The 27,182-nt window shown below is 36.5% G+C and overlaps 1 protein-coding gene across 1 annotated transcript in view; it reads left to right on the forward strand.

The window, feature by feature from the left end:
* Positions 1-2,102: 2,102 nt before the first annotated feature.
* The window catches only part of LOC104081246 (CLIP-associating protein 2-like), a 29,480-nt gene continuing 4,400 nt past the window's right edge, over positions 2,103-27,182 (forward strand). The window contains exons 1-5 of the mRNA XM_009583900.1: positions 2,103-2,136; positions 2,645-2,791; positions 20,278-20,357; positions 25,726-25,818; positions 26,473-26,618. Coding sequence (XP_009582195.1) covers positions 2,103-2,136; positions 2,645-2,791; positions 20,278-20,357; positions 25,726-25,818; positions 26,473-26,618 — 500 coding nt within the window. The remainder of the gene's footprint in view (positions 2,137-2,644; positions 2,792-20,277; positions 20,358-25,725; positions 25,819-26,472; positions 26,619-27,182) is intronic.

Genomic DNA, 27,182 nt, shown 5'->3' on the forward strand with positions numbered 1-27,182 from the left:
CTATGTTTCTCAGAAATACTTATGCATTTTAAAATAAAAAGAATTTATTTTAAAAGCTAGGTTTTATGTGGACTGAGAAACTGTATGAAAATATTTAATAGTGTGGGTTTTTAATCCACTGTTAACAATGTTTTAAATGCATGGGAAAAAAGTATTCTTTAACTAGGCAAAGTAATTTGGCAGTATTACCAAGACCGTTGTTTAATATTTCGTCCTATAATTTGCACATCGTGCCAGTAGCTGGGAATGTTTGCCTTTGCATTTTTCTGAAATTCTATTTTGGGGTTGAGCACTAACTTCTACAATTCTCCATCTTCAATACTCCATAATGAATAGCTTGATAAGAATAAAATTAATTTATCTGAGCCTTTGGTTCCCGAAGTAAACTGTTGTTTGGGGTTGTTTAGGTTTTTCTTGATTAGGAGTTTTTGCATAAATGAGCAAAATGCTCACTTACTGTTTTTAAAATTGTACTGCAAATAACTGTATTTTTTCAAAGGCTTCTTGTGCAATATTTGCATATCAATGCTGCATTGTAGTGCTTTGGATAGTAACGTGAAAGTCTAGCCTGTCTCGTTATCAAACCAAAAAAAATGCAGCAACAAAAACATTTTTATTTGAAAAGCATGTTTTCACTTTTAATCAATTTTTATGATAGCATATTCGTGTGTCAATGCTGATCTCTTCATGCTGTTTAAAAATCTACAAGATATTTCTTAATGCTATTTTAAAATTACCCGTAATTAGCTGCAGGTATCCTAGATATTAGCCATTTCTATTACATATTTACATTTCTATTACAGTCTTTAGTTCATTGCACTTAATCTGGCATTTGGATTAGTGGTTTTCCCTGTTCAAAAATCTTGATGTCTGGTTCTATTTAAGATATTAAGAGTATAAGCATCAGAAATCAAAATGTATTCTGCCTCAGCCTGTATGCTGAGCAGGAGTGCTGTTTCCATGGCAACACACAAGATAGTGGGGGGGGAGCCTGATGCCTTTTCCCCAATTCTGAGAGTTTACATATCCAAACACAATTATTCTTAGCAAAATTCTCTTAAAAATCAGTGTTTGTAGGAGAGAAGGAAATAATGTTAGTGAAAATTGTCAGCGTACATCCAGATATTTCTTGTGGTGGTTTGTTTCTTCTTTAATTGTAAAGATTTGTTAGTGCAACACACAGCTTTTCGCTAATGCTAGAAAAATGTACTAACCATAGCAGCAGTGATCCCAGACATGTTAAATGTGGGGTGTTCTAACGTTTGATGGTGCTGCAAATGGTGTTGGACAAAACCTTGCTTTACCCTTTCAATGAAAGCTGCCTTCCTTTGGGAGGCTATATTATTAAGTATAGTTGACATTTCACTGGGAGCAAGTTCTGAATAAGCAAAGGGTAAATAGTCACCATTCCAGAGATGATCAAGCTTTGCAATTAATATTATTTTTTTTAGAAATGGCAGGTTTTAGATCAGGTAATATGCTAAATTGGTCTGTCACTCCTGTAGTGCAGCTGTGTCTCAGCCTCGCCCATTTTATTTATTATAGGAACCATAGGCTGATATATTTTTCCGTGCTCAAGCTTATAGATAAATCCTTCTTCCCTAAGGGGATTGAGAAACGGTTACATTGTACTGTTGGAATATGTTGGGGGTTATTTTGAAGGCTAAATATTTTGTATTGACACTATTTAATTTAGTCACTAGAGATGAATTTCTTTCTTGATTAAAAATACACAAACCTGAAATTATAGGAAAGAGGAGTGCAAACCCCAGAGTATTGTCTGCCTGTCTAATTTTTTTAATGAAGGATTGGAATAGTGGCAAATACGTGTGTGGGAATGAATTTATTTGCATGGAGAATTTTCACCTTTTCCTCTGGCGGTGGCTCCCAGAAGATGATGTCACCTTGCAGCTCATTGGTTGTGCGGCACCTAGTGCGGGGAAGGGAGAGAAAGATGCCGGCACAAATCTCAGTGGTGGATCTAGGGTGTTTGCGAGCAGCTTTTGATAGAATCTTTGATTAGTATTGAGAATTTACTGTGTGTGGCCATGTGAGGTGCTGGGTCCGTCCTAGGGTGAGGGGATTGAAGAGCTGTCAGAGGAATGAGGCGGCTGATCTGCAAGAGGATCTGTGATTGTAAGTTGAAAAATCTGGGTGGAAGGAAAGAGACAGGGAGTGCTGGTTAGACACATTGTGGGAGGATGTGTAGCAGAAAATGCATGCATGAGTAAAAGAAGAAAAGGGAGAAGCATTTGTCTTTGGTAGACTGCAATGATAAAAATTACATTAAGGGCTTTCCTTTGGGGAAAATTTTCAGAAATGGGCAAAAATACTCAATCTCTGCAAAGATATTTTCCCTTTGTGGGAATGAATGGGTAGGATTCATTTTTACGTTCAGTTTTACAGTGGTTAATTATGAAGGCAAAATATTAATATTTTATAAGAACTTAACATGTAGAAAATGCTGTGTATTTCTCATTGTTGTTTTATTCCTAGGTCAGAGACAGAGGACAAAGTGATAAATATTTGGGTTTATTTATATATTTTGTGAATTTCTATGAAATGTGAAGCAGAATAGTTGATTAGGAAATAAATATACATCCATTCTAATAGTTTTATTTTTATTTAATGTATTCTTTTCTAGACAAAAGCTTTGATGATGAAGAGTCAGTGGATGGAAATAGGCCATCATCAGCTGCTTCAGCCTTCAAGGTTCCAGCACCTAAAAAGCCAGGAAATCCTTCAAACAGTGCAAGAAAGCCAGGATCAGCTGGTGGGCCTAAGGTTGGAGGTAATGTAAAGCTATTCAGATTCTAATCAGTGTTCCCAGAAACCTTGCCAGAGCAGGCACAAAACAGAGAACTTTGGAAGGTGATGTTTAATTCATGACTGCAGTATTTTTGCAGAGCTGAAAACAGTAAGGGACCCTGTTTTACGTAATTATTTATATGTAAAAGTGTGTGCATGTCTGTCTGTTTTTGTGAATGTACATTTAGCTTATAAAGGTCTCTCATTTACAAATAAAATTAACATCTGGAGATAGCAGTTGTGTTGGTAAAATTAATATATGGGTGCTTCTGATGAAATCCACACATCACTTACTGTATACATAAATATACTATGAAATTCTGTAGTTAGGTCTGTGTAGATGAAATTTTTACCGTAGGTCTGCACTGTTTCACGTGGCTAGAAAAGGACTAGCCACCAACCATATACCTCAACAGAGGTGTATATTACACCTGAATGACTTCTATTATTATTCCTTAAACTGTCAAAGTATTGTGAAATTGGTTATGAAAGATAAAAAACGAGGGCCAAAACCCTTGCCGGGATTTTTTTGCATGGTAGACTTCAAAGCAGTATAATGACGATGCTTACTAATTATAATCTTTGAACATGGAAATCCGCATTTTTTTAGGGCGGGGGTAATCTAACAAAAGCAACTGTTTACTGCTAAAGAAGTGACAGCTTTTTTGATGGCTCATGAACACATTCAGAAAAATATATAATTAAGTGGAAATATACCATGCTTCAGGTATGGCTTTTTTATGTGAATAATTGATTCAGGGATTTTTGTAAGAGTAAGTAATTTTTTCACATTCCTATTCATGTAACATTCCCTTATGTGAACTGCAAAGCAAAAATAAAATTTGAAAGAAGATACACATGCCAAACAAGCTGCCTTAAGTATTTTCATGTTAATAAGATACAGCTAATGTTTTGACAATTTATTGTTTTTCTAATGTGATCTTCAGAATTCCTAATAAATTGAAAAGATTCCCATAGGGCGGGATCAACACTGCCATAGTATGACTCAAAATTGATAGCAGTATGAATCAGAAAGTACCACCTAAAAGACTTCCTAAAGGAAGTTATCTCTTGAAATTGACTCTTAGTATTTATTATTATTACACAAATAAGTAATAATACTATTGTCTTCTTTAACCTGAAGCATGGTGGTTTTTGCATACAAGACTAACATATATAGTACCAGAACTGAATGCTCAGGATTTCTGTTTCTTTCAGTATGTGCTTCTTTTAATAATATTTTATTAAATATAGAAGTTTTTTAATGTAAAATTGTTTTTACCTGTCGACTTTCACTTTACATGCTCTGCAGTAAAAACATGGAGATAGGAGAGCAGGGGAAGGCAAATAAGAACAGAATAACCACTCAAGTGATTTTTTTTTTCAGTTTATCTAAAAATTCAAGAGTAAAGGAGATTAAAAAACCCAAAAATTATTACATTGTTTTTCCTCCTTTTCCTGTATTGCCAAACTTCAAAAAATTACAGTGAAAAAATACATGCAATAAGGATAATTTAAGCATGCCAAAACCAGAGAACTTTGGTCATTCCTTGCTTTAAACTGTCTCCTTTCAACTCTGGAAAATACTGAGGAGAGTTCACATGTGCATCTGTCTCCCCTCTTTTTTTTTTTTATTCTGTCAGTATGTCTGTAGTCAGAATTTTGAAAATTTAGGCTTAAATGTTTGGCTGGCCTTCATAATGTTGATTAAATTGTTCTTTGAATGCTTGTCTGTATGTGCGTCTATGGCGTGGTTGTGCAGACTGCTCAGGTGCTTGACCATGGAGAGTTTTTGCCTTAGTATGTTGTAGGAAAGATGTTATGCCTTGTAGTCTTCACCAAATGGCTAGAAGACTGGAAATTTGTCTTCCAGTCTTCAGTTGTTTTTGATTACCTCTACTTTTTTCTCTTGCTGTCTACCAGGGAGGAACTTTTACAGGTCTATTAATCTGCTTGTGCACAGATTTCTTTCATTACATATAACCATATGCTTCCTAGCTTAATTCTTCTTTGGTGCTTTTATCCCTTCAAGTTTTCCTTGAGTTGACCCTCAATCTTTTCTTTTTAGCATTTTCCATATGTCACCGTTGATCAGCAAGGCTATTACTGCTGTTTTCATTTTTAGCAGCTAGTATTTGTCTTCATTTTACTCCTGCTGGTTATTATATGTGTCTTTCAATGTTTTTCTCCATCCTTTTTTTGAGGTTATCAGTGTTTAAACTAGTTCTTTCTAGTAATAAGCTTGCTAGCAGATAGAAATGTTAAATGTCTGTGCTACCTAAGAGAGCCTTACCCTTCTACATAGTATTTACAAATCCTGCATCTCCTAGCCTAATAAAGAACATTAGTGTAGATGCCAAATGCATTTCTTAAACATGTCAATCAAGTCATAGTCTCTTCCAGAAGTGAGGAGTTTCCCATAACATTATTCATATGAACAATGATACTAGGTCAGACAAGAGGTCTATATAGTCTACTGTCCCATCTCACAGTAGTCAGAAATGGCTACTAGAGAAATGTACATGAACAAGGCAAGTGGCTAGAAGCACACGGTCATTACAGGACAAAATGCTGGCTTTAGAGAGCTTTATTCCGCAGAGAACCACGGTCTTTGAAGCGTCCAGTTAGGGCATCCTAGTCTGCTTATCTTGAGACTTCATGGACCTAGTCTGCTTATCTTGAGACTTCATGGATCTTTATGGTTACAAACAAACCTTGATGCTTTTTCGCATCCACTTTTGTCTGCTTTACAGGTGCCTAAAGGACACCTGAGATTTTTCTCCAGCCTCAAAATTGCCATCTTTATGGAGCTATCTATTGTTCTGGAAGTTGTCTGCTCTTGCTGATTTATTAAGGCTCTGCTATATCCTGCAGTCCCAAATCCTTCTGCTCACCACTGCATTCCAAGCCTGTAATCAGTGGGAATGTCATTCCTCACCTTGCCCTCATAAGCACTGGTACAGGTATTTCAGGCTCATAACTGCTCACCTCATGGTTTTGCCACCTGTTGGTCCTGCTTGCCAAAGTTTTCTCTGACTCTTTCATATATACATACATACTAAAAAGTTGCAGTTCAGCCTTGGAGGAAGTAGCAGCAGCAGCTCCATTAACTGTGTTGCTTTTTCTTTCCTTTTCACAAAAATCTCCAAAGTCATGTCAGTGACCCGCAGCTGAAGTGGTCCTTTGCTGCAGTTTCTTCTCTTCATGCTTCTTAGACCAGGCAGAACTGCTAGTGCAGGTAGAAATTGTGTTGAGCGTAGGCTGAGATTACTGCAAGTTCCATTCATTTAAACTGCCTTTTACATTCCAGAGATCCTTTTCCTAGGATATTGCTTTAGAAAGATGTCTTTTCCTATCAGCTGTAGATGACAGTAAAGTAAGTACAGCTTTTTCCTGGTTCCAAAAGGGAGTGGAGGCTATCCTGCCTTGAGGCTAAGAAAATTAAACCTCTTAGCCAAGCTGCTCGCTTTCTTTTATGCTGATAATCTGCTGAATTATACCTCAGATGCACGTGTGCTTGGCTTTTCATTATATACTCCATGGAGATGTTTCTTATTGAAGAAATGGCTAATTCACCACTGACCAGATACTCTGTTCAAATGAAAGGACCTATCCAATATGCAAAAAGAGATTTTTTTTTTTCACTGTGTTGGGCACTTTCCATTTAATGTAGGAAATGCACTTTGGTGGCACTGGAATGCAAAATCATTGTTCAGGAAGGCAGGTGAAACAGCTATGTACGTTAGCAATAGCAGTGTCCTACTTGGCTGGAATTCTCTCTCCTTGTGCTGGCAATGACTGTGCAAGATCTTTTCCTGATGGATATAGGGATGGGAGAGCTTGTAGAACTTGCACATTTGCTGACAGGTGTGATTAAGCCTATAGAAGACAGCTTGCCGGAAAAGTATCAGAGCAGGCATCCTCAGCGGCATACTACCCTGAGAGTAAGAAATCCAGTAGTCTTTCTCATCTGACTTTACTGCTGGGAGGTGTTCAGACACTGACCTTCTTGCTTGTGATGAATGAGAAGTGATGGGTCTTCGACTTAATGGGGCACTGCTGTGTTTGGCATATTTCTTACTCCATGGTCAATACACTTTCCTGAGTTAGTCCTTTGCCAGGAAATGCACAGCTGAACTACCTACTTCTCACACGCTTGCTTTCAGCTCTTCATTTAAGTGGCAGAGCCTCTGGAAATACCCCTTTGTTCTAAGGCCTTGTTACTGAGAATGTGTACAGTGTGTGTTCTGCCCTTCTGGAAATGGATACTCATGGGCTTTATCTTAGCAGTATGGCAAGCAGCTTTTCAATTGTAAGGGACACCATAATTTACAGTAGAAAAATACTTGAGTATGTTAGCCAAATGAGCTATATTCTTGTCCCTGTGCTGTTCAAGATCTCTTACAGGGCTTTGGCAGGTTCTCTTGCAAATGTGAGCTCCCTGTTCCAAGTCTTGCAGGGAATTGTTCGCTTGTATACTATTCAGAAGCTTTATGTAGTCTAGATGTTAGTAGGAAGCTTCAGTCTGTACCTCAACAAGACAACTGGCCTCCTTTCTTTTCCCAAAATGTCAGTTTAAGTCAGTAGTGTTTAAAATGGATTAAATGTAGGAATATGATACTTCAGTAGAGCCATGTGACATTTGAAAGAAAAGCTTGCTGATGAAACCCAATCAAGACGACAGTTGGTATTAACTTTCTGTTGTATGTTTTATTAGAAGCTCTGTAGGGCTGGAACATCATTCGTAATGTTGTAATTTAAAACAAGGTGGACTTTCTACTTTTTGCAGTTGTCTTCAGTGGGAAGATACTGCATCATGTATTTTTACCTATAGTTCGTTGGCTTTTTTAAATCTGTAGTGTATTGGCCTTTTAACACTAATAAGGATGTTACACTTTTTGAAACAACCTATGTTGCTTTACGATGAATCATCCAGTGACAAAACAGCAAAGGGGATGTTAATTCAAATGTCAGAATTATTGTAACTGCGGTTTAAAAAGATATTTTGGAGTAAGAATGTTGTTGATGCCAAGTGTGAAGAATATGAAATGAAACCCCAAGGACATAGAGGTTTTTTTTTTCTGTTTAAAAAATGTGTACATGCAAAAAGCATTTTTTTCTCAAACATAAAAATTGTGATGTTGCCTTCTTCTCTTAAACTCAAAGGATCTGGTCCTCAATGAAGACTGCAACTGTGCCAATTTGAGGTTTGATGCTGGCATTATTTGAAATAACCCTCAGTTTTAGGATGGTTTTAATTCTTGAAGTTAAAAGAAGGCGTCCTAAAGTTTGATGATTGCTCTAAAAAACATTAAAACTATCTCCTTTCAGGTAGAAATGAAGGAACTGGAAAACTCGGGTGAATCAAGTAAACAGTTTTGGCAAAAGAAGCCTGTGAGAACTATAACACCACCATACATGTTTTTCTTAACTACAGGAACATGTGCTTAACTGTAGGAAGCTATTCTCAACTTTAGGAAATTTAAGTTTAGTTTGTGTATCTGTCTATAGTGTGTTCTATCAGCATCATAATGCTTTTTTTTTTTCCTTCTCGGTAATGGCAATACAACTCTTTGCTGAGAAGTATTAAAATGGTACTGATTTGCTTCTTTTGCCTCTGTTTCCTAGCAGAAGACGTTTCAAAGTGTTTAGAGGCTTTAGTAGGAAACAGTTTAAATGGAAAGGCTCTGCATAAAACAGATGTGGTACTGAAAAATGGATATTTGCCTTCTGAAATCTTAGCCAGGTGAAGTTAACCTCATTAAAACTACATACCGTAGTTAAGAAACATTTTTGTTAAAAGGGCTTCAATAATTGTGGAACTGTAAATACAAACTGTTAGTGAATGGACTTGAAACAGGGTAAACTCGTGCTTGCTGTATCGATTGTCTTCAGACTCATGAAGACAGTTCTGTGTTTACTTCCACCAAAAAAGCTTCATAGTAATCAATGCCCAAGCTTGTTTTTTTTTTTTTTTAACTTTTGAGTTCTGCAGAAAATAAGTTTAGGAGTCTTTCCTCTACTATTTGTTTAGTCTTCATGAAGTGATTTCCAAAGTGCTGTATCTGTCATGTAAAAAAAACTAGAATTTTTTTTCCCTGTTATTCTATATTGGCCCTTTGTATGACATAAAACAACTTTGAGATAATCTTGGTCAGCAAAAGCATCCCTGACATTCTGTGGCACTTTCTTCCCTTTTTGGTTTCCAGGTTGTTGTGATATTCAAGGATTTTTTTGCAAGATCCCAGCTGAAATCAGCCTTTTTGTCTTTCTGAGCAGCCTTTGAGATCAGCCTTGGGTATCAGAGTCTGAATCAAAAGATTTGTTACAGAATACCTTTGCTTCCTTGTCCCCACAGTGAATGTCAATTATCTTCATTCCTGAGAGATCCTTGCCAATGGAATTGCTGGGTTGCAATCCTGCAGTTGTGAACTGCTGCTATTTTAACCTAACCCAGAATTCAGGGAAGTAGAACTTTCCAGGTTCTCTGAGAGTTGTTGGATTTTGTTGATGTTCTTGTTTACTCCCCTGAATGGCACTTCAGGAGAGGGTTTCCTTGCACATGGTCAGTGGTCTGTTCTCCCTGGCCATTATAAATGCTTGTCCAGTCACTGGGGTTTCCATTCCTCTAACAGATACTTTCCTTTGCAGCTAGCCTCAGCAGGTGGCTTGGAAAATCAACCTTAATGAGGTATCTGAATGAAAATAAATAAACATGTTAAATTATAAATATTATATATGTACACATACCTATACATATACCTTTGAAGAATATATGTATATATGTATTCCTAATTACTGTTCATCAGTCTCTCTGTCTTCTGTGCGTCACCTAAGGACAGTTGACAGATAGTTCATACTACTTTTGTTTATTTTGCACTGATTTCTAGAGGCTTTTTTTAGATTGTAGGATTTATTATGTTGATATAAGCATGATACTGTATCTGATAGTCTTCTCTCAAAAGGCTCGTAGCCTAAAAGGCAGCTTACAAATGGATAAAATAGGAAGAGAGTAACAGTGGAGCAGAAATTAAGAGGTCTGGAGATAAGAGATCACCACACTGTGTAACCTTCTTTTGACATCTCTACCCTGTGTTGTAGTCCCAAACGTCCTACTAGTGATAATGGTAGTACCAGGCAGTGATGAGAATACGGAAGACAACCCACCCCTTGTTTAGTTTGCTAACATTGAGTACTGATTGTTTTTCAAAGAGTAAGAAGGGGAAGCAATTTGTTTATATTTTCACATGGGTGAATTCAGAAGGAAAAAGAGGAAGGAGGGAGAAGGAAGCTGGACTGAAATCAGCTGACCCTACCACTTTGAGTCCTTATGGCCTGTGGCTGTGTTACAGAGTAAGCAAAGACAACCATTCCAAAACATTCCTGCGTTGCTGCTTTGCAAAGTAGCAGGTGTGATTCCTCTTTGTAGGGCTGGGGGGAGGAGAAGTGTCTCAAAAAAACCTGTTTCAGTTCTTGAACAATTGTATATGCTCTCAAATAGAGAAGCAGGGAAAGTAGAAGCATAAGATGCAAATTACTTTTATAATTTGAGTAGAGAATTCTCACCAAAGGTGCAAATATTACTTGCAACAAATAAATGAAGTGTTCTTAAAAATATAAGAGAAACACAATACATTAAAATCAAATCACTTTGACCTTCTGTCTTGCACTAGTGAACTTTTAGAAGTAAAAGATAAAAATGTGTTGTCTAAAACGTAAAGACTGTGATTGTGTAGCTTGTAATGACAGGCAATGTTAGTTCTAATTGTTCTTAGTACAGTATATCTGTTTAAATTCTTTCAGAAAAGAATGCACAGTTGTAGAGAACTGATAACAGTAATGAAGATAGTATTTTTCTGAAACTACTACACCACAACTCCAAAAAATCACAGTATCCCAAACTAGTCTGTTTTGTGACACAAATTATAGATGACACCAATGAACTGTTTGTGTTCCTGTAATTGTATTCTCAGTAATTTCCGTAATGTAAAATAATGAGTGCAATTTTCCCTATCCAGGTGTAAAACTAGGAACAAATTGAAGTAAAATGCAAATATTAGGTTATTAGAAAGTGATATTAAAAACTGAAAATAAGACTAATGCTGTCATGCTTGTAAAATTAGCATAACTTTAAAGCTTACCTGTTGAAACTGAACGAATGAGCCACGGTCTCAAATGTATGTTCTTTTAAGTATTTGTGAAAAATGAATGCCAATACAGAAAAGAAATACGAGTGCTTTGAAAGATTACTGTGTGAGCATGAACATTGTGTGTGAGTTGAAAGATGACTGCATGAGCTTCAGTTGAGTAGAAACAGAAATTGATCAATGGTGAGATAAGCCTAAAAGAAATCAGGTATCTGTATTCTTGCTGCTTATGGAACTGCTTGTTTTTCTCCACACCCAGTGTTTGGTCTTATCTAACGTATGGTGTCCAAACCTTGTACTAAGTAAAACACTATTAATTTCTTTGTTGTATAGTTGTCATATTTTCTGCGTGCTTCACAAATGCTTGTGAATTGAATTGATCTCCATAGCGTGTCTGTGAAAATAAGAGGTGGTATTTTCAGAGGTATAAGATATATTATTAATCTTTTATACCTGTGAAACTGTGCTACATAGGAATTGAAGCTAAAGTTGTTGAAACCGTACATTCAGGATTAGGAATCAGCTTCAAATACTACTGACTAAATTTCTCAGAGAATGTAATTTTCAATATACAATTTGAAAGGAATTTTCATGCTCAAGAGCAGCTCCAGATTTTAAGGTATGCATGCTGGTGCAGTGATCTTCAGTCTCTTCAGTCCACATAAGAATTATTTTGTGCTTCATCTTAGTACACGCATCCTGTATTTGCTCCTGACTAATGTGGCACACCTCAAGGATTGAGATGTGCTATCCTAGTAGTTAAACACCTTCCACCATCTTTTGCCTTGTAAGCATAGCTTACTCCTAATTTCTTCTTGTCCCTCCTGCTCCTCTTCTTTCCTGGGGTGAGTAATTGTATGGAGAGATCTGCTTAGCATCTCAGTCCTCAGAGACAGCACACTCACTTGCTGGGTGGAAACTCCTGTTCATGTGCAATGTCTCTGGCATGCAGGAGGAATCTTCTAATGAACCAGGTGCGATACAAGTGGGATCTCCGGGGAAGTTCTCTAACCGTGTCCACCAAGTTTCTAATGTAGGCAGATAAAGAAAGGAATAGAAGGTATTATGAAGATATTTGAAGGTATTTTGCTATTTTGTTCAGTTTGTGCAGCTGTTTCAGCTTGAATGACTTTCTGGGTGCCTCAGGGACAATGACTTTTGGCATTGAAGGAGTTGAGGTGGACAAGTCAGTTCAGAATGAATGTCAGTCACTGGGGCTCAACATGACAGAATTAATCTGTCAGTTTCCTTAAAGTGGGTTTCCTAGCAAAGGCTTTTCTGCTCTAAGTCACTTGGTTATAACTTGAATTGTCTTCTAAGCTGGTTTAAAACAACACGAAGGCTTTGTCAGTTAAGGTTTTGCCAAAAAAAAAAAAAAAGGCTTTTTTGGGTTTAGTGTTGTATCTGATGATTTAAAAATATATTTTATTTCTGAAACTTATTTCAAAAAACTCCGGTGACTTGTGTTGGAACAACTGAATAGGTTTACGGATCCTAATTGTCTGCCCAGTGACTTTGTCAAAGGCAGTTCAGCTTAAGTCAAAGGCATTTTAGCTTAAGTTAATAAATCATGAACTGCAATGGCTTAAGAGACTAGTACATGTTCTGCTGTTCCTCTCCCCCCTCCTCTCTCCTCTCTGTGCAGGTAATAACTACCATCAGACAGATGTATTGAGCTACCCAATAATGTAACCTCCCAATGGTTTCCTATTTTTATTTGTGAGGTTACTCTGGCAGGCAAGGCATGTGCTTGCAAAAGCACTGGGAATATAGACAAGTGTATAATAAGAGGGAGGGTTTTGAGGGTGAGGAGTTGTTTGTTTCCAGATGCAACTGGATTTTTTTTCTCTGAAAACAGACACAAGGCAGCTGGATTTCTGCTGATCAAAATTTTTGTCTAAACTAAGATCACTACAGCTTTTCATGGTTTGGTCTTCCTCTAAGTTTTATTAGCAGAGCTGTGGCAATTAGCAGTGTGATCTGTTTCTTAACTTGTATAGCAAAGCCAGTAAGTGATGCTAACAGTTACACCAGGAGAATTATGCATTGGCTGATACAATTTATGCTATGAGTAGAAATTGGTACAAGTTATTACACTAACATAATTTTATTTAAATTAGTCTAATTATATACATCCTAGAGGATTTACCAGTGTAACTATGTACAAGTAAATCTGCCTTGTTTACAAAAAAAACCCACCTTGTCTAATGTTGATCAAAGTGTTTTTTATTAGAGCAAGTGCTGCTACTTTGTTGTTCTCAAATGTTTTCCTAACTTAAGCAGGCAAGCTGAAGGCATCTATACTCAGTGACTCTTAGTCACCTGATTAAAGAACACCTTCGTGCTTTATCCAGATATTTGAGACTGAAAAATAGTTCTTTGTCTGTCTTATGGGAGTTTTTTCATTCAAGTTTTTCAATTAAAATCCAAAGATCAGTCTTTCAAACATGGAAATAAGAACATTTAGAACATTGACAGAATTGAGGTCAGACCACCAGTTTTCCTGTATTCTGTTAATATGTCAAGGTGCGTGTATACAGTATATCAAATTGCTTTAGATGACCCAATAATTTAAAACATGAAGGGAATTTTCAGAGATGCTCAATCTTCAGCTCCTTTTTCCAAACATTTGGTTCATGCTTTCCAGAAGCAGAATTGTGAACAGTACATAAGAAAATGTTATTCTGGGCTATTGTATTAACTGCAGAAATAATCTTACGATACGTGGAAAGATAAAGAGATGTCTTACTGAGCACTGAAATTCAGCCTGTACACAGGGCTTTATCAGAATCATCATCTTAAAATTCACCTTTGCTATCTCAGAGGTGGTAATTCAGATCATGAAGCACTGGTAACTTCCTCTCTTTCCAACAGATATAGTTTTAAAAGTAAGCTGTCAGTTCTATCAAACAGTAATAAGAGCTGACTGAAGGATAAATAAGTAGATTTTGCAAAGACTATCTGAGAGCTACAGAAGATTGAGGAAAAATCCTAGTTTCAGAGAGTAATGAACAACAGAATGTATATTCAAAGAAAATTAAATATGACCTTTGCAACATCTGTCCACTAGGACTGTGAACAGAATTTTGTTACTGAGCACTGTCTCTGTCCATTGCAAGTACTGTGCTAAAGAACTCTGTTCACGAACAATTAGATTTTGTCTTTGTCGTTAATAGGGATTCCAAAAATTGGTGCTGTGATCTATTAATTTATTTGTAGCTTGTGTGGGTGTATTTGCCTTTTTTTTTTTGTATCAACACTTAGATTCCTCGCGCGCCCCCCGCCCCCCACCTTGTGTTTAGTGAGGTAGGCTGTCTGTTCCACTAGGTTGCCTTTGCACTTGTCCTTGCTTGAGTTCATTTTGTTTGAGTATTGCTCTGCTCCCTTCAGCCTATACTTAGGCTTTCAGCAGCTGTACTGTTTTAAGCTGTCTGGAGTAATTTCCTTCCCTGTTTCCACTGACTCATTGGATCCCAGGTCATCCATTGGATTGTGCTAGCACCCATATATGGCCCCATAGTGAAGCAGGCCAGGGAACTTGCCTCATTGAAACCATTCTTCTTGTCCAGTTTATTTTATTTTCAGCTTAGCCACTCCCTGTTGTGATTTACTATTCAGCTGCACTAGTGCTAGAATGAGGGAGGTTGGTAGGAGTGAGTGGAAGTTGCTGGTCAACCTATTACACAAAAAGCTGAGTAAGTACTTTAGCTTATTCTGTCCACTTATCCTATGCTGAGCTGAAGCTGCTGTCAGTTCCTAATTTACAGCTGATTGTTTATTATCCTACAAAACCAAAAGCGTAACAGTACTTCTTCTTCTTTTTTTTTTTTTTTTTTTTTTTTTTTTTTTTTTTTTTTTTTTTTTTTTTTTTTGATCCGGAATGATCTGCATCTTTTACTTCTGCTTCAATGTCTGGTAGATAAGAAGTGAAGCTTTTGAATTAGTTGAGATGTGGGTATAGCTTTAGGGTTTGGGTTTTTTGTTTCTTTCAGAAAAAAATTGTTATCCACGTCATCTTACTATAGATGTGTTGCTCAGTAAGATGCTGTTACTGTGTACAATTAGAGAATTCTGAGGGATAAGACATTTGTATAACAGTACCCTTTTCAAAGTTTACTAACAATTAATTTGTGATGTGTGTTGTATAAGAAAATAGTTACAGGTTTTTTTACAGGGAAGTGTGTTGAGAAAAGCATTTAAGAACAAAAAGTGAAACAAAGTTTCAGAGCTTGTGTTACTCCTAAGTTTCTGTACAGGTTTTGAAATTCCCTTCTTTCACAGGGAAATTTTTTTTCTGAAATTTTAGTCAAAAGACCCACAGAAGCAGAAAAAGCTGCATCAGACTAGTAAAGAGTGGCTACCAAATACAGGTTGAACATTTTTTTAATTTTGGATCAGTGCTTGTATGCTTTATTAAACAGTTAAGCATTCTTTGTTTAAACAGTCTTTTGTTTCAAAACAAAAATACCGGTCCAGTATCACTCTCATGATATCCTTCTTCTCCCGTATAGTGTTGTCCCGTTTTTTTGTCATCCCATCATGCACAGCTTTGTAGATACTAGCGGGGAGAGAATCAAGGTGGTAGAGCAAGTGAGCAGTCCAAAGTCATTGTGATATGATGGAAAGATTTCAAATGTTTCGGTCGGAAGAGGGGAAGAACTCAGCTGCAGGAATTAATTCCTGGGTGAGAAAACTGATTCTGCAAAAGACTGGATAATTTCTTCACTCGCATACAGTACTCTTTCTGGTGTTGAGCTATTCACAATGCTGAACTCACAGCCTTGTGACTGGAAAAAACTTTCTTCAAAAAAAAAGACTCCCTAGGGTCTCACAAAATGTTAGAAATCCTTAAATTTAACTTATGAAGAGGTCATCTCTTAGTAGTCTGCAGAAAGTAAGGGGTTTGTTTCCTTTGCCTCCATCCCCAGACTCATTGAGCTTAAGTTTAAAAAAAAAAAAACCAAAACCACAAACCCACTGTAAAACTCAGAGGCGCTTCAGCTGCTGTAATTTACTTCCATATCAAATCTGTTTGTTGTGTTTGGTAGATTCTCGCCAGCTTCCTGAAGTGTAACTTAGGTTTGCAGGTGTCTCTCTGAGTCTGTCTAACCAGGGTGCTTGAAGGACAAGAATAAGTGAAGGTTATGAATGAAAACTTAACAAATAAGGTAGATAAATGTCTTGTATGGATTGTTCTCCCTCTCCTTAGAGGCATTTCTCTTCGGGGTCTCAGCTGAGGGAGGCCCAGTTGGATTTAGTGGGCTGAGTCCAAAGGTAGGGTAATGTAAATTGCACTCACTTAAGAAGAAGCCAGTTGATGAGGCTCTGGATTTTGGTTATCTGCTGAGCACTTAAAGATGTTACATGCAGTGGGGTTACAGCCCCTTAGAATTGTTTATAGTGTCTTTGCCATTATGAATGCAGTAGTTGAACTTGTCTGTACTTGGTCAAAGGATTATGTATTCTATGGGTAAGGTTAAGGACATGCATTATTCAGTGGAAGGCATTAGCACTTGAGAGAGATACTTCTAAGAAATTTATAATCACAGCTTGGTCTGAGAAGGTAAGCAGCAACAACAACAAAACAGCTTGTCAAAATGTGTGCTCTGTCAGATATTTCAATTTTGAGTCTGTAGGCAGTACTGAAGTGAGAATTTTGTAAAACTCTGCTGTGGCTTCTGTGAAGGAGAGTCAAGCCTTACAAAAGCATGAGAAGTTCTTTGAAGGCATCTATATGTCGGTGACTATTATGTACCTTGTTAGCATAGTAAAAGACTTTCCCCTGAACTGAGAAACAGCGGGTTGAGTTCTGTCATTTTTTAGTTAGTCTCTACAGAAACAGTGACTGAGTGAATTGGTAAACATACCTACCAAGATATCGGGAAGGGAAAGGTTGAACAATATTTTTCCTCCTCATGCAGTATAGACTTTTGACTTTTATACAATATTAAGAGAAGACAATTACTTCACACTTTATTTTGGTATGCATATGTGATCATGCAGTAGAGGAGGAGAAAGATTAGTGAAATAGAAGTGAATGTGCTTTTAGAGGTAACTTTAAAAAAGTGTCACCTGCCAAAAAAAACACATAACCTTTTTTTTTATTACCAGGCCAAAGAGGTAAGAAAACAATTTTCTGGGAGTATTAATTTCAAAGAGAAGTGGTCTGTGGAAGTGAACTAGTTGTTGAGTCTAGGGAAGTGGGAAATGTCGTGTGCCTAGACTATGCCAAATGGATTTTAAATAGTACTCTGTCCTTCTTTCTCTCTTTACAGTGATAAATTGTTATTCCTTAGATAAAGAATGTTCTCTTATTCCTCAAGATGCATTATTGGATGATGTTAAGGTGCTAGAAAATCTGTTATGTAGTCCATGCTATTTTCTGATTTTAAAAGCGATACTTTAAGGCAGACTAAAGATGACAACATCTACTTACTTAGCAAAGGCAACTTCATCCCCTTTTAATCTCTACTTTATAGTGTACAGGAGTGCACTATGAATACTTGAAATCCAAACATTTTCTATGTTTTTTATGTTCATGGCCTGCATGTGTCAATTTTTAATGTTTGATTTCTGTAAGTTTATTCTCGTGGCAGAAAATTGGTAAGTAATCAATGGGAATGCAAAATACCTTTCCTCCCTCCCCCAGTTTAACAGTAGTGTTTGGGTATTTGTGTAGCTGAATAATAATACAGGACTTGTATAAACTGTTAAGTTCAGGGGTTTTTTGCCTCTAGTGTCACAGGATCACTGTAGTCTTATATTTTATCAGGTTGTAAAGAAACAGGTAGTATGAACTTCATAGGGCTTTACTGTTTTGTGACTAATGCAGTGCGTTAGCTTTGACTAAAACAATTTTGATGATAAGGACAAACTTTTTATGAACTGTTTATAATTTTGAACATTTTAAAAAAGAGTGAGTTCTTTAACCATGTGAAAACTATATTTTAACTTTTAAAAATCAGGTAACCTGGCTACTCAAGCTTTCTTTTCCATTTACTTTTCCGGAGTACTGCATATTGATTGTGATTATTTCAGTATTATGAGACTTTCTTAAATGTCGGAGTATTTTGGGAGGGACAGATGAGGTTATGAATTGAGCATCCAGGCAGCTGTTTGTACCACCTAGTTTAGCATGGTGCCCCTGTGCCAAATTCTTTCTTCTCAAGGTTTCTTTCTACAAAATTCTGCTCTGACCAGGGCATCCTCCCTTTTAGGAGCTGTACAAGTTTGTGTGGCAGAAGGGTGTGTTCTGGGTGTAAACAGGATCTTTCCCTCTTCCTTTTCTTAGCCAGAGAGGTACTCATTCTCTTTGTGGAAGGACGTGTTCCCTGTAGTGTCTGGAGGGAGAAGAAATAGGCAGTTATAATTTCTTCTTTCCCTTCTGGCTGCCATTGGCAATTATGATAGATGGTATTGGAGATACACATGCAGAAGTGCGTTATGTACAGCACCTCTTTACAACATCCTTGAGCTTAGGCTGTCAAAATTTGTTAGATGTTCCTATATCATACTGCAGGCACCATGTCCAAATTTTGCTCGATATCACTTCAGTGTTTTTACACTAAGCAGCCTCAAAGGCATGTGAGAGATCTTGTTCTGCATATAAGCCTTGAGAACTAAGAAGTTTGCCATCAAATTTGTAGTGGTAGTGGACCCTCATGTTTCCAAACTGCACAAGTATACAAACACAGTAGATGTAATTCTCTGCACTATAAATAGGAGATCAGGGACTGTAAACAGTGAAACATTTTTGAAGAGCGCAGCCACCAAGAGTTTCGTTCGTCAAGAAGTCCTAGCTTTTTGTTTTAGTTGACCACTCAGCTTTAACTGCTTTTTCCTTAGCTTTTTATTTGTTCTTTAGTTACTAAAATAGATGTCTTCTTTCTCTGCCTGATGCCACCATTTCAGCTGTGCCCTGCAAGTTAGGGAGGACATTCTGCCATCTATCCTGTTGGCCTCACTCTGAAAGAGTTGAGACAAGACCCTTGTTCCTGAGTTCTCATTTGCTGTAAGAGATTTTTTTTCTCCTCTCAAGGAGGAAATGTTCTACTGGACTGATTATCTCCATGCAGTTTACCTGTCTTGTCATATTATCTTTCTGATTCGATTATTGAAGATACTTAAGGATTCTGCCAAGCCTTAACTTGTACTTGGAGTTTTAGGCTTGTAGCACAGCCTGGATCTGATGACCTTGTTCTTTGATTTGATAGCAAACTTGAGTTCATTCCTTTAAAAAAAGGGCTTTCTTGGTAACCCTAGTATTTGCAAGAAAGTGAAATTATTTTCTTTTTTAGAGTTGCCTTAGTTTCTACCCAAGATTTTAATTAAATTTGGCAACCATTTGCCAGTGTGAAACCAGCAGGTTACCTGTTGGTATTCTTCCCTGATCCTTTTGCTTGGGATTTGGGACATCTTTGCCTGTTATGTGAGAATAGTTCCATCATTTAGCTTGCAGAGAAGTAACTGCTCTACTACTTGCATAGCTGTCATGGAAGCTTTTGGAGGGAAAACATTTTTGGTATGATAGTTTTTTAGTAATGTGTCTGGAAGATTCTTGGGAGTTTCCTCCAGGTGATACAATCCTGGAGCCCCACTGTGGAACACCCATGGGGATGAGCGCTCTGAAAAGGAGGCCGCCAATCAGTGGAGTTCAGATTTTGCTCCAACACAACATTCCCTTCACTGTGTCCTTGCTTTCTTTGTTGAAGTTCTTGGAGATTTGAGACTGAGACATGCACCTCACACTTCTTAGTTCATCGTGAGAATACTGAGAAGCACAAAGCAGATTGTGTAGGGCCACTATGCAAGATTTAAAAAAAAAAAAAAAAAAAAGACCCCCAAACTTCCAGGGTTGATGGCTTGTGGCACATGTGTTAAGGTGAAAATTCATCCTGAGGAATTCCATTTAACGATATAACTCTTGCTTTGGTAAATGATTTGAAATTCTATGCTTTTTTGGGGAATGTTTCTATTATCAGGATGCAGGTCTCAAAATTCTATGCAAAAAGCTACTGGAGGATTGTTGTACTAAACATGTTTCCAACTAAAGACAAAAATAAAAATAATAAAATGAAACTATTAACTTTGTCAAATTGGAAAGTGCTCAGAATTGTTCATTTTGAAAAAAAAAGTTTAACTTTTTTCTTATTCATGACGAAATCAGAGCTCAAGGTCTTGCAATTTTACACATGATGAATGTTCAGGATTTTTGTAAGTTATATTAAATATTTGAAAATAAGTATTGTGAAAGATGCTTATGTCAGTTGGAAAACCTTGACGTATATTACATACTGTTTAACATTATTTTACATTTATGTAGGTTCCTCTAAAGAAGGAGGAGCTGGAGCTGTGGATGAGGATGATTTTATTAAGGCATTTACAGATGTTCCTACTGTACAGGTAAGATGCTGTGTATGCTCATGTTTGTTTTCAGAAATACGTTATTTCAATACTATATGTTAGCCTACTTTTAAAACTTCTTTAATTTTATGGTCTTCTAAGCAAGTGTCCTTATTTTTCCTTCTTTCTGAATTTACAGTGTCCATGGAAAGCTCTTTACTTTTTCCATTTAGTTACCAAAAAACCCACCTTTTCTTTACTGTCCTACTAATTATTATCACATTGTGTTTCAGCTGAAATCCATTATTGCTTTTCTTAATCTTTTCCAGGGAGCTACTGAAAATAATTTTATGTTTTAATTTTAATAAGAAAAAGATTTCTATAATGTTTGGAAAATTTAGGACTGCAATTTCATGGGATAGTCAAGTACTAATAATACAGGCCAATAATTTTAAAAACAAGAATTGTATTTTCAAATGTGTCCGACTTGTAATGATGCGTGTCTGGTATACATGTCCTCATCTCTAGCAGTACTTCAAAAAAAAAAAATCTAGTGCCTTATTTGAATACTAATGAACGTGTTGGATTCTGAGTTCTTAGTTGAAAGATCAGATTTTAATTTCTATTCTTTGAGTGTGGGAATTGCACATACTTGGTACTTTCACACAGTTGAGTCATTTAACATGCTTGTGTCTTCCTAGACCTATTTTGAATAAGTTTTCCATGAGCAGCTGAGGTGTGGAAGGCAACCAAAAACTCAGTCAGCCATAGTTCCCAAACACCGGAAGGATTTTGTATGGCTCCTTTTTCTTAATACGTACTTTTGTTCTATTTTTATTTCCCGAGATGATAGCGTAGTTATTTGTTAGATCTTCTGTAGGCAGAAGTACAGTCTGCTTTTATGAAGGAACACTCTATCTCCATGATCCCTTTCACATCAAGGAAATCTTTGTCTTACACTGTAAGAGCTTTATGTTTCTTTGCCTTTACAAACTGTGTTAGGAATTCTTTGGAGGGCACAAACATGGAGTTCTTAGTATTATGTATCCCCATTATGTTAAACAGAGCCATATTCCACAGCACAGAAAATGTGCTGCCTGTAGTTCAATGCTTTGGTATTTGCAGTCCCAAGCAGAGTTCTCTAATCACTTAAGTTGGTTAATAATGTTGCAAGAACAAAAGTGGGGTAACTGTATGTCGTTGACTAGCATGTCTGATTTTTCTGTCTGACTGCTGGATGGTCTAGGAAGGTAGGTCATTCCTAAACTGCAAGAGGTGGAAGAGAAACACACGCTTGTCTTTACTGATCTCACCCAAGTTGAGGTGAGGAGGCAGGGGAGAAGTAACCTTTTTGTTTCATGGATGAGAATGTAAGAAAGACCTGCTGACAGGCAAAAAAAGAAAAAAGTTTCGGGTTTTTTTTAGTATCCTTAGGAATAATGACTTCCTGCTGTCCAACTTCATGCTTCTGGTTGTGGACAATCTCTGATCTTTCCAAAAAAAGGCAGATCCCATGTTTTGAGACCATGTTAATTACTAAGGAAGAGAGAAGTTTCTGTAGTAGACCCTGTGAAGAAAGAATGTTTATGACCTGTAATTTGCCAAGTTATTCTAAAAGCAAAGAAACTTGTTAGACAGAATGGGGAGAGGGAGTTGTTTGTACATTATTGGGCCCATTCCTGTGTCTTTCTGTGTTCATTACATTTGTGGGTTTCAGTAGTGGCTTCACTGAAAGTAAGGAAGGGAAAAACAGATCCAATTCTGAATCAAGATTAAGTGCATCTGGATTAATCAAGTAAATTGAGGTTACTTATGGTGTGTGTATGTTTAACTCATTCTTAAAAGCCTCCAATGATAGATCTGCCTTTCCAGTAACCTGTTCCAATGACTGCACATCATTAATTTTTTAGGAATATCATATTGTTTACTCATATCTAGTTTGTAATTGCCATATTGGAAATACTTTCCATCTGTATAGTTATTACTCTTGTTTGCGTTTGAGCTTTTAATTTTTCTGTCTTTGATGTTGCGCTTACCTTTAATGATATGTGTGTGTGTGTGTGTGTTGCCCTCTAATGGTTAACAGCAGTTTATGAAGAAGACTTGGAGATTTTGAGATATAGTCTGATGGATCTGTGTGCAAAAAAGAAGAGTATTGTGGTGAGAGGATTGTGCCTTCATATTTAAGATTACAACCATAATGTTTTTGCAATTCTGTTTATTTGCCTTTGCTTAAATTGAAGAAAATTCTGTGTTCAGGTTATTAGGAGTAACTTCCATTAATAGCTAGAATTTTTTTCAAAATTTAGTTGTTTTTATAAAAGTCTGTTGTGGGAACTTATGAACAAAAAAAATGTATTATGTCATTAACTGAACACAGAATTTCATCTTGGCCTTCTAAAAGCATAATTAATCAAGGGCAGGAAGAAAATAAATTATTAAAATATTACCTTTTATTCCTCTGAAACTGATGGACAACCTCGACAATTTGGGATTTTTCAGTGGAATTACAGTTTTAATTTCATGACAAGATTAAAATTATGCCATTTATTAAATTAAATGCCAGTTTGAATAGCAGCAATTGCATAGATCCAATTCTGTTTGTGCCAGGTAATTAAAGAAAAAAATTAAATTCTTTGCCTAGGCATGCAAGTAGGGCAGACATAAACCCGTTGTACATTGTACATGTTGCTTCTGTGCTTGTGTATTGCCTAGCATGTTTTAATCCCATGGCAGTAACTATAGCACATGATAACTCTGATAACACATAGACTGACAATAAAAAATATCCTGTTTTTCAGGATCTACTCAATGAGACAGCTTACAAAAGGTATTTGTACCTTGACCATAACCTCAGACTAAGTTTCGAGTGTGCGCTAAACAGATCTGTTAGCTGCCATCAAAAGGCATGATCCTGCTTCCCTTGTTGTTGCACTTCACTTCTTTATGATAGGTTGACATAGGCTGCTGAGATGGCAGAGAAATTTTTGCCTTTCCTCTTGTGGGGTTAGGTTTTTGTACGTTAAAGCCCTGAATTGGGAAGGACACAGGGCAAGGTGGGTGATGACAAAAGGGGAGCCTGAGGAGGTTGAATCGTGTCACGAATTCTGGCATTAGGGTCACCGTAATATGAAATTGCATCTTTAGTTAACCAGTGACTACTCCCTTCCACTTTTAAGAGGAAAATAAGAATTTTCTTTGATAACGGAAATTTAATTTGATAAAAATGCTTACTGAGACACACATAATATTTATTCTTAATAGCATGGTTCCTATAGAATTACTGTTAGAGTAAATTAGTATTGTGTAACAAGTATTATACGCTACTAGTATGCACTATCTTAAATGGTGATGCAAAAGTCATGTTCGATTTTGTGGGCAGTGGAGTAGAAAGTCTGTTACGCTTGGACCCACTGTTTTTATTAAATCATTTACTCCTTTTAAATAAGTTATCCATCAGATGTTTATTGACTTCTAATGAAGAAGAAAACAGTAATCATGAGGAATAGCTTTTTGGTTTTTATGGATGCAGTCGTGTCCCCTGTATAGAACTGCGAAGCTGCTTCCACAGTGTACACTGGAAAAGCTTACGCAGCTGTGTGGTAATAAAAATTTCAATTTTATTGGTAAAGCATATTCAGAAATTGTTTTCCGCATGATAGTGAAGCTGGCCTGGGTGTACTAATTCGTCTGTTTCTGACGTGATTCCTGCCCTGTTTATCCTACAAACCAGATATGCAGGTTTTTTAGAGCATGGATGTCTTCCACCTCCTCAATATTCCAGCATGAAATATAGAGGCCTCCATAACCATGTTCTGTTAAAGCACTGGAACAAAAGTAGATGTCAATAGAGTCAAGGTCCCATATCTACTGTAAGTTAAATTCATTTGATGTGCTCAGGAAATTGGAAAACTAGACTGTATTTGGAATAACTCTTGCAGTAATTTCAAGTTGCCCAGGAAAATAAGATACTTTGTAGAAAATATGCATTCAGCTTATTAGTAGAATGGAAGAAAGATGTTCCTAAATCTTTTTACAATAAAATAAAAGATGCATATATACATGCAGAACAGTTTGTTCAAGAGACAAGTGTCAAAGCTCTTCAGCAATTCAGGCAAAACAAGGTGTCTTAACCATTGGTCCTTGTTTCCTCTACATGCTCTGTGCTCTTGCACATACAAAAATTATGTCTTGGACTTAAATAAATAATGAGGGAGCATCAGGCACTACTATTTAGGTGCTAACGTAAGTTATCATGCTGGCCTCCAGCTTTCACTCTGGAAGGGTATGAGTTTCCTTGAAGTCCAGCCCCATGTGTATGTCTTGGATGTGTCTCACATGGCACAGATGCCTGTGTATGGGCAAGTGAGTTTAGCCCAATGTGTTTATGTAGACAACTTTTGATCAAAAAAATGAAAGTCTTTAGCTGAAAATAGATTTTTGAAAAAATTCTAGCCAGATCAAGTTTCTGATTAGTAATTTGCTTCATATCCTCTTCAACTTGTTCTCAATCTGGGGAAAAAAAAACCCTTTAAATTTTGCATATTCAGTGGAAGCAGAAAAGAGCATCCTGTGGCTTATGTCTGGGAGAATAGAAGGGAAGCCAGTTTATTTCTGATGTTAATAATATGTTTTCATGACTACTTTTTTTTTATTTTCTTCTTTAGAAATTCACTGTTGTATGTGTACAGTTATCAATAAATCCATTAATTCATGTATTACCAAATAGTGACTGATGTATGATTAGATTGGTCAGGCATCAATTCTGCTGGAATTACTGTGTAAAGAATAGAGAACTCTGACTGGAGGCTGCTCCTTACATTTATTTACTGACTGCATAAGTTAATAAAAGATAGGCTTGGAGTAGTAATACATATAGAAGCTATTGAAACTTTTAATTTATTTTTTCAGACAAATTTTTAATTTTAGTGTTGACTAGCAGCCCAGTTAGGCCCTCATAGAGCCATGCACTCTTGTAATGCGGAAGGGAGTCCCTGCCCCAAAAGAGTTGCGTCAGGTTAAAATCTGTTCGTTGAGTAACATTGTAATAGTGAGTATGAAAATGAAATTGAATTGCAATGGTATTGCAACAGATTATCTAAAGCCTCTGCTCATATTAGATTATATTCTTTTTTTAATGGAATTAATGAAATTCTAGATATGGTTAGATCATCACAAAAGTGAAAGGTGAAATCTTGAGGAAAATGTTGATTCTTCAGCTTTTCTTTTAATGAATATTCACTACTCAATGATATCCTCGAAGATTTGCCTTAAAGTACCCATTTATGCCTCTTACACAGTTCTCTGGAACTTTTGGGGCAAGATTTTCAGAATTATAATTGTATTTTCAGTCTTCTCAAGCTATTTTCCTTCATCAGGTTACCTGGGATATTAACAATATGAATTTTCTGGTGTTTTAATATTTCAGATCTATTCTAGTCGAGAACTTGAAGAAACGTTAAACAAAATCAGGGAAATTCTCTCAGATGACAAACATGATTGGGATCAACGAACTAACGCGGTAAACTTTTTATCTGGTTTCAGGTTTGCATGGGTGTATTTCATGAAGCACAGGCAGCTAGTTGTTTTTAAATGCTTTTTATTAAAGTAATTACACTCCAGATAATCAAAGAAATTTTCATTTTATTTTTTAAACATTGAATTTCCATATACCAAATAAGTTTGAGCCAATGTTTTTAAAAGGCTGAAGTAAATTTTTGCTGATATTTAAGTGGAAGCTTTTCTAAAAGCCATCATGTATGTTTCAGTTGGCATTTATGCAAAATTACATATTCTGCAGGTAAACTGTTAGCATTAGTACCTCTTATGTGTGGCTATGATAAGTTTCACTTGCAGGTTTAAAATGTTTGTGTGTATGTAGCATTTATGTTTTTTATCAGGTTGATGGCATCTTAGTGTTTGGAAGCAGGTATGTGAACAGGATTATATATTTGTATATTTGTAGACTGGGATCTGAGACTTTTTAGCTCTAGAATTTAAGTAATAAAATTTTTTCTTTTTTTTAAAAAAGTTCTTTTAAATTACTGCCATGTATTTCAAAATTATGCTTTGCTTTAAAGACATGCCTACGTACGTTTTTGCAATGAAGTTGCTACTTTTTTATTTTGAAATGCATATTGGTAGTGTCCTAAACTAAATGCCTTAAATTTTTTAGCTGAAGAAAGTTCGGTCATTGCTTGTTGCTGGAGCTGCACAGTATGATGGATTTTTCCAGCATTTACGGTTGTTGGATGGTGCTTTCAAGCTGTCAGCCAAGGATCTCAGATCCCAGGTGGTTAGAGAAGCATGCATTACTGTAGCGTAAGTATAGTTTATGTGCATTTGTGTACTTTGCTAGATTTTAGTATGAATTTGACTTAAAGATGCTTTATCAATGTTGCAGGAAAGATTATCTTGTTGGACTGCTGTACACTATGACTGATAGAGTCAAGTCAGCATCTGAGCTGTTTCGTAAAAGAAACTTTAAAGGAATTTGTTCTTTTAAGCGATATATGTAGTTGATAATCCTGTAACAGATTGTATGTGAAGAGCAAGTTACCATCATTACACTGAGTACTTAGTGCAAGTTAATACAAGCTACTGTAAGTACTATTATTGTAATATTGAGTAGTCATCTTATAAGCACTTATGCTTGAGTGATTGGCACAGGACTTTACTGTGACTATTTGTAATAACAGTAAGCTACCCTATAGTGTTTTGAGCCCTTCCGCTTGGATGTTGAATTGTCTGAGATGCAATTTAAAAAGATAAAACTTAGGTGAAAGCTTTACTAAAACATTGTACATTTTGGTGAGGTAGTATCTTTCATGTCTGTGATAATTTTAGAAGCTGTGGCTAAACAGAAATAAGACCTTCACCCTCATC

The sequence above is a fragment of the Fulmarus glacialis genome, unplaced genomic scaffold (assembly GCF_000690835.1).
Source record: "Fulmarus glacialis isolate BGI_N327 unplaced genomic scaffold, ASM69083v1 scaffold23040, whole genome shotgun sequence".
Classification (NCBI taxonomy): Eukaryota; Metazoa; Chordata; class Aves; order Procellariiformes; family Procellariidae; genus Fulmarus; species Fulmarus glacialis.